The sequence below is a fragment of the Lipotes vexillifer genome, unplaced genomic scaffold (assembly GCF_000442215.2).
Source record: "Lipotes vexillifer unplaced genomic scaffold, Lipotes_vexillifer_v1.1 scaffold395, whole genome shotgun sequence".
NCBI classification, from domain to species: domain Eukaryota; kingdom Metazoa; phylum Chordata; class Mammalia; order Artiodactyla; family Lipotidae; genus Lipotes; species Lipotes vexillifer.
This window is the reverse complement of record NW_006797390.1, coordinates 5106003-5113957: the sequence shown is the minus strand read 5'-3', so window position 1 is coordinate 5113957 and position 7955 is coordinate 5106003. Positions and strand designations below refer to the sequence as shown.

Genomic DNA, 7955 nt, shown 5'->3' with positions numbered 1-7955 from the left:
GGCCCGTGAGCCATGGCTGCTGAGCCTGCGCGTCCGGAGCCTGTGCTCCGCAATGGGAGAGGCCACAACAGTGAGAGGCCCGCGTACAAAAAAAAAAAAAAAAAAAAAAGATTAGGGAGGCTATCCCAGTGGATGTGCTCCATTTACATGAACTATTTAAAATCAGACAGTTTTCCCTGGCTAGTAGCGGAAGAGGAAGTCAGAGAGCTTTCAAGTGTGAGGAAGAGGTGCTGGCTTTGAAGATGGAGGGGCCCACGTGGCAAGGGAAGCAGGTAGCTTCTAGTTGCTGAGAGTGGCCTTGATTAACAGCCAACAAAGAAACAGCGACCTCAGTCCTACAGCTTCAAGTAACTGAATTATGCCAACAATCTGAACGACCCTAGAAGTGACTTTCCCCAGAGGCTACAGAGCCCAGAGTGGCTGACACCTTGATTTTTGCCTTGTGAGACACTTGGGAGAGAACCCATTTAAGACCACCCTGGCTTGTGACCTACAAAACTATGTTGTTTTCAGCCACCTCTTTGTGAAAACTTGTTATGCAGCAAGAGAAAACTAATACATGTACTAACTTTTTGTTCCCATTGTTTTATCACTTATTCTCTCCAGGATTGTAGATTTGCCTATTTATCTTTAGTTATGACAGTTTTTGCTTCATGTATTTTTTGACTCTCTAAGGTTCACATACATGTAAGATAGTTATGCCTTCCTGACTGATTGACCCTTTTGTTGTTATAAAGTTTCTACTTCATGTCTGATAACACTCCTTGTTTGGAAATCTTCCTTGTCTGGTATTAACATAACCACACCAGGTCTCTTCTCTCCAAGAAGATATAACAATGCTTAATGTGTATGCACCTGACAACAGAGTGTCAAACCACATGAGGCAAAAACTGATAGAACTGCAAGGACAAATAGATTAATGCACTATTACACTTGCAGTCTTCGGTGCCCCTCTGCATATACTGAACAGATCTACCAGGCAGACAGTCAGTACAGAGTTGAACTCAAAAACACCATCAACTGGATATAATTGACATCTATAGGATGCTTCATCTAACAACAGCAGAATACACATTCTTTTCAAGCTTGTGTAGGACATTCACCAGGTAGACCACATTCTGGGACATTAAACTCACCTTCACAAATTTAAAGGACTAGAAATCTTACAATGCCTACTCTTAGATCACAGTGGAATTAAAATAAAAAGATAGCTGGAAAATTCCTAAATACATGGAGATTAAACAACATAGTTCCAAATAACACAAGGGTCAAAGAAGAAATCTCGAGAAATTTTAAAATGCTTTGAACTAAATTGAATTGAAAATAGAATTCATCAAAATTTATGAGATACAGTGAAAGCAGTGCTGAGAGGGAAATGTATAGCATGAAATGCACATAATAGAAAAGAAGAGGAAGAGTCACGTGGGGACTGAGTTGGGGAAATGGTGGCTGTAGGTGTGAGCAGGCTTGGGGTGGAGGGGGCAGCACAGAGGAAGCATTTATGACCTTCTACTGTGAGGTGAAACAAATAAAGAAGAGAGATTCAGTTCTAAAGTCCAAAAATGAGATTGAAAGATTGACTTGTCCTGGTTCCTCCTACTTCAAATTGAGCCCTGATGTTCTTCAGATAGATCCTGAAGTGACAGATGAAGAAATAAGAAAGTAGTTTCAGCAGTTATTCATATTGGAGCATCCTGACAAAAAAGAAGGTGATGCTGATGGAGCACAAAACCCTTTTGAAGCTGTGGACAATGTTTACAAGTTGCTACTGGGCCAGGAACAAAAGATGAGGGCCCTGGTTGTAATTCAGGCAGGGAAATAATACCTGGAACACACTGTGAAAGATTAAAAAGGGCAATTAAAGAAGGAAGGAAAACCTACAAATGTGGAGGAGGATGATCTCAAGCTGTTCAAACAAGCAGTATACAAACAGACCATAAAACACTTTGCTGAGCTGGAAATTAAAAAGAAAGAGACAGAAACCAAAGAGATGCATGAAAGGAAATGAATAAGGGAAGAAGAGATTGCAGCTCAAGAAAATGGTTTTTAAAAATCATTTTTTTCTCTTTTTTCTTCACATTGGATAATTTCTCTTGATATGTCTGGAAATTTATGACCTTTTTGTCTGAAGTTGCCAATTTGCTATTAAGTCCACCCAGTAAAAATTTCAGATACTATAAATTCCAATTCTAGAATTCCCATTTGGTTCTTTTTTAGAGTTTCTAGTTTTTCCTTGAGATTTCACCATCTCTACATTCATTATGTCCATCTCTTTCTTTAAATTCTTGGACATTTTTATAATAGCCATTTTAAAGTCCTAGTGTTTGAATGACCACATCTGAGTCATCTTCTGGTGGGTTTCTATTGACTTCTGTTTTAATGGGTCACATTTTTCTGCTTCTTCACATGTCCAGTAATTCATGATAATATCCTTGACATTGTGAATGAATCCTTGTAAAGCATCTGGGTTATACTGTTTTCCTTTAAAGAATGTTGAGTTTTGTTCTGACTGTTAATATACTGGAAGCTTATTTTGATGTTGTTGAGACTTGCTTTTGGGCTTTGTTAGAGTGGGTTTAGAGTGGCCCTTACCCTAGGGCATGGTTCTTACACGTAAGCAGTGGTCTTCCTATTGTCTTAGCAGGATACCCAGGGTGTTCACTAAGATGTCTCCATTGTGACTCAGCCAGAATTCCTGTATCTGCTAAGACTATGTGACCTCTAGTATCTTTGTTATGTCTTAACCCTGTAGCAGTTGTGCCAGGCTAGACCTTGTGGAGTTTCTCTCATTAAGCCTATCCCATGTCTGGGAATCTGGAGGGAATCCTCGGAGATCATCCTCTTTCTAGGTAGCTCCTTTAATTTTGGTACCCTGCACTGAAATTTACAGATGCTTTAGCAGCTCCCAAATTTAGCTCTCTGACTCCTCAGCTCAGGAGACTATCATTCTCTGCCTGGGGCTGACCATCCTACGCCATAGTTGCAAAATTGTCCCCCAGATCAAAATTGTCCCCAGATCAAGACTCAACTCATGCTTCCCTCTCTCAGGGATCACAGTTATTTGCTGCCTATTGCCTGAAAACAGGTGTCTCATGTACTTTGTTCAGCTTTATAGTCTTGGCAGGAGGGAAACTCTGATTCCAATTACTCCATCATAGCTGGAAGCAGACCTTGATTCCAGAAAGCCAAAAAAAAAAAAAAAAGAAATTATGGGTTTTTCCATCTATTTTCAGCTGATTCTTCAGTAAGTTTAATGTAAGGTAGAGATACCCCTTTCTGAACTCATCAAATTAACCTTCATTTGCCTGAAATTCCAGAATATCTTTTCTTAAGTGCTTCCTCCAAATTTTTTTTCAAATGGATAGTTTCACCTTGAATTATTTAAAGTCTCACTGGAGTGCCTAAATGAAACAGAAACTGAGCTGTTGCTGGCAGGTGGCCGATGGTAAGTAACGTAGTGCTTCAAATCATCATCCATCAGATAACATTTGAAGAACTGAATTTAAAGGCTTATGAAAGTGAATCACATAGACAAGTGTGGGCTGCCTAAAATTTGCGTCTACTCTAGTTCTGATGGTAATGGCCAAGACTTCCCTACCAGGTCACTGATGCAACTCACAATCAGGTGTGGTAAAAAAAAAAACAACCCGTAACTCATGTTTTGGTCGTGATTCCAGTTCCCCTCTTCTTTTGCTGTTTTGTTCTGCAATCTGTATTGGTCTATTTTCCAGGCTAATTTTTTTCCCTTGGGCCAATTCCGCTCTTTTATAGATACTCAGGGCTGGTGAATAATTGCAAAGAATTCTGTTGCTCTGCCATTTCTCCAAGTTAAATGTTTATCAATTTTATTGACTACACCATTGTCTCTTCCTAATTATGTACAAATGTATTAGGTTTTATGCTGCTAATTCTGCAGCATGATTCTCTTTCCTCTGTTGCTATGGTGAAAAAGATTTTTCTAAGCCTCTTGATAATTTGTGGGAAAGACCACCTTTAAAGTGGGTTTCTTACTCAGCAATTTTGCTTACCTTATGGTTTTCTTGGGGGTCTTACTATGTCATATTCTCACTCCTAGCTGAGCAGCTGAAGTGAAAAACTATTGTCATGGAACCCTTGTTCCTGCATCATATATAGACTTTAGCATAATGATAAATATATAGGCAACCAGTCCAGGAGGTCAGGAAGGACGTTAGGAAATGGATATCTGTGCAAAAGAAAAACTCCGCAGATTATCCGTACTAACCCCCAAAACTATAGCATAAAAAAGTGCGATTAAAACACTGAAACAAATACAACCTGATCCAGAGTAGATATCACTTAACCTTCTGATTCTCAGTTTCCTTATCTGTGAAATGGGGTAATAATCCTTGCATCAAAGGATGGTTATGATGGTGCCTAACACTGGCTGGCCCATAGAAGGTGCTTACAAAATATTTACTTCCTTTTGCCCTCCAACACATGCTCACAATGCACAAATGAGCTTTTTCTTAGCCACTGTTATCAACCCTATTCCTTGTCAGATGAATGAATCCTCTGAAATTACACAGATATTTGTAACCGATTAAGAAAGGGTGCAGTTTAATCTCTTGAGAACACATTAGACATTAAGAATGGCCACTGAGCTTGAAAGAATTTAAAGTTCATCTCTCAGGCTCCTCTGCTTTAAATACTGGTGATCCCCAGGCTTTAGCTGGAGGCTTCTATCTGCACGAAACTTGAGTGATTTTATCCAGCTCTTATGAAGTCAACCACCATGTACACGGTGATGACTCCCAAATTCACACGTCTCCAATCCAGATTGTTCAGACTCAATGTGGCCGAACTTAAATGTACCCATTTCTTTTTCTCCTCTCACGTGAATGGTGCTATCGTTCACGCAATAATTATAACAACAAGAACAGCTATAACCACCAACAGCTGCAATAGCAGCTGACATTTATTGAGTACTTCTTCCATTCTGAGCATTTTATGTACATTATTTGCATTTGACCCTCATAATAATACTCTTGTAAGATAACAGAAATATATATTGGTCTCCGTTCCCAGTTCCTGGCACAGAGCTCGTGAAACCATTGTAAATTCCTAAGTGATAAGAACACTAGGAACATCTTTTGTTCTATTGAGGTGACTCTGGGTGAGCTCCTGTATGGGGGCTGGTCACCAGAAAGCCCAAGTCATGCTTAGAAGCTTGGAATTTTCAGCCTCACCTTCCATCTTCCAGAAAGGGGAGAGGGTTGAACAATCGAATTAATATTTGATAATGCTGGTATGAGGAAGCCTCCATAAAAATCTCAGTAGTATGGGATTCAGGGAGCTTCCAGGCTGGTGAGCACATCCACAGTGGCAGGGTGATGTGTACCTCAGCTCTGTGGGGACAGAAGCTCCTGTGGTCAGGACCCTTCCAGATCTTCTCTATTTTTGCCTTCATCTGACTGTTGAACTGTATCCTTTATTCTGTCCTTTGCAGTTGGCGTCTGAAGTGGGGAGCAGGCTTGTCGGACTGGGCCCTTGCCATGTGGAATCTGATTATCACCAGGTAGATACTGTCAGAATTGAATGAAATTGTAGGACACCCAGCTCGTATCGCAGAGAATTGCTTGGTGTGGGAAAAACTCCCACACCTTTGGTGACCAGAAGAGTCAAAAATGAAGGGTTCTGTGTGATAATAATGTAAATACAGGAGACACACAGTAGGGAGCCACAGAAACCCACACATACACTTCTGGTCACTGAAGTTTTCATCGTGAATCGTGTTGCAAGTAGAGAGAAAGAGACACACAAGAAGTTTTCTTTCCAAGTGCCAAGACAATTTAATGGCGGAAAGAATGGTGTTGGGACAATTGGGCATCTACATGCAAAAGGATGAAGTGGGTGCTTAAATCACATCAGATGTAAATATTAACTCAAAATGGTCATAGATGTAAGAGATAAAATTATAAAACTCTGAGAAGAAAACATGCGTAAATCTTGAAGATCAGGTGTTGTTAGGCAATGATTTTGAGATATGACACCAAAAGTCTAAGTGATCAAAGAGATGATTGAAAATTTTCAAAACTGAACATTTTTTCTTGCTGCAGATAATATCAAGAAAGTGAAAAGACATATCTCTGAGTGGGATAAAACATTTGCAAACCATATATCCGATAAGGTACTTGAATCCAGAATATATAAGTAACTCTTACAACTTAATAATAAAAAGACAAATAACCAAATTAAAAATGAATAAAGTCCTTAGATATTGCTCCAGAGAAGATATACAAATAGCCAACAAGCACAGGGAGAGATGGTCACATCATTAGTTATTAGGGAAATGGAAATTAAAACCATGGTGAGATAATATGTTACACCTACTGGGAAGGCTATCATCACAATAGGGTGATGACAAATATTGTCCAGGATGTGGAGAAATTGAAATCAACGTTTATTGCTGGTGGTAATGTAAAGTGGTGTAGCCACTTTGGAAAACAGTACAGCAGTTCATCAAATTGTTAAATATAGGGCTACCACATGACTTAGCAATTTCACTCTTAGGTGTGTATGTTAGTAAAATGAAAACATATGCCAACACAAAAGCTTGTTCACGAATTTTCATAGTGGCATTAATAACAGCCCAAAAGTAGAAACATCCTAAATGTCCAACAATGGATGAATGGATAAACATGTGGCATATACCCACACAATGGAATATTATTTGACAATAGAAAGAAATGCAGTACTGATATATGCTACATTGATGAACTTTGAAAACATTAAGCTAGGTGAACACCAAAGACCACATATCGTATGTTTCCATTTAAATGAAAAGTCCAGAATAGACAATTCTGTAGAGATAGAAAGTAGATTAATAATGGCCTACGGCTGAGGGGGGATGGGATTGGGGAGAAATAGAGTGACTGCTAATAGGTATGGGCTTTCTTTTTAGTGTGATGAAAATGTTCTAAAATTAGATAGTGGTGATGGTTGCTCAACTCTGTGAATCTTAAAAACAATGAATTGTACATTTTTTTTAATTTTATTTTTTCCCTCTGGAGAGTTTTAAAAAAATTTTTACTGGGGTATAGTTGATTTACAATGCTGTGTTAGTTTCAGGTGTCCAGCACAGTGAATCAGTTATACATATGCATAGATCCACTCTTTTTTAGGTTCTTTTCCCATATAGGTCTTTATAGAGTACTGAGTAGAGTTCCCTGTGCTGTACAGCAGGTCCTCATTAGTTATCTATTTTATATATAGTAGTGTGTGTGTGTCAATCCCAATCTTCTCATTTATCCCTCCCCCATACACTTTTAAATGGGTGAATTTTATTGTATGTGAAATATATCTTGATGAGGATGTTAAAAAAAAGAGTAGGTCAGTGCCTAGCATACGGTAAAGCATTTAATAAATATAAACTCTTGACACTTAAAAAATGTGTTAAGCACACATCTCTGGACAGTTGGCCACTTCTCCTTAGTGGTGAAGGAGAGGACTGTGTCAAAAATGACGGAAGGTCTGAGAACATGGAGAAAGGGTGGTGGCAATGGCAGAAGGAGGCCCTCTGGCAAGGGCGATAATTTGGGGACAGGGAAGAATAGGAATTCTTTGTGGGGCACGTTGAATGTTCAAGTGGAAACGCCTACTGAAGGTTAATCAAAAAGAAATGAATTTTATCCCCATAACAAGAGAATTTTGGACAAAGAAATAGAAAATCTTCTTGCTACTGTGATAAGCAACTGAGAGTTCCCCTTCCTAATGAGTTTGGGGGTTGGTGAGTTGATTGATAGATAACATCATACCTAGAGAAGATGGACTTTGGAGAGTAATGTTTAAGTGATTAAAAAGAGTAATATGGGGGCTTCCCTGGTGGCGCAGTGGTTGAGAGTCCTCCTGCCGATGCGGGGGAAGCGGGTTCGTGCCCCGGTCCGGGAGGATCCCGCATGCCACGGAGCGGCTGCGCCCGTGGGCCGTGGCCGCTG

The 7955-nt window shown here is 39.5% G+C and overlaps 1 protein-coding gene and 1 pseudogene across 1 annotated transcript in view; both read left to right on the top strand.

Moving 5' to 3' along the window:
- LOC103073841 (dnaJ homolog subfamily C member 8 pseudogene) overlaps positions 1-2050 on the top strand; it is a 6861-nt pseudogene extending 4811 nt beyond the window's left edge.
- Positions 2051-2600: 550 nt separating this feature from the next.
- Positions 2601-7955, top strand: part of GALNT8 (polypeptide N-acetylgalactosaminyltransferase 8) — a 49854-nt gene continuing 44499 nt past the window's right edge. The window contains 2 exon segments of the mRNA XM_007472387.1: positions 2601-2613; positions 6078-6148. Of these exon segments, the coding sequence (XP_007472449.1) occupies positions 2601-2613; positions 6078-6148 (84 nt within the window).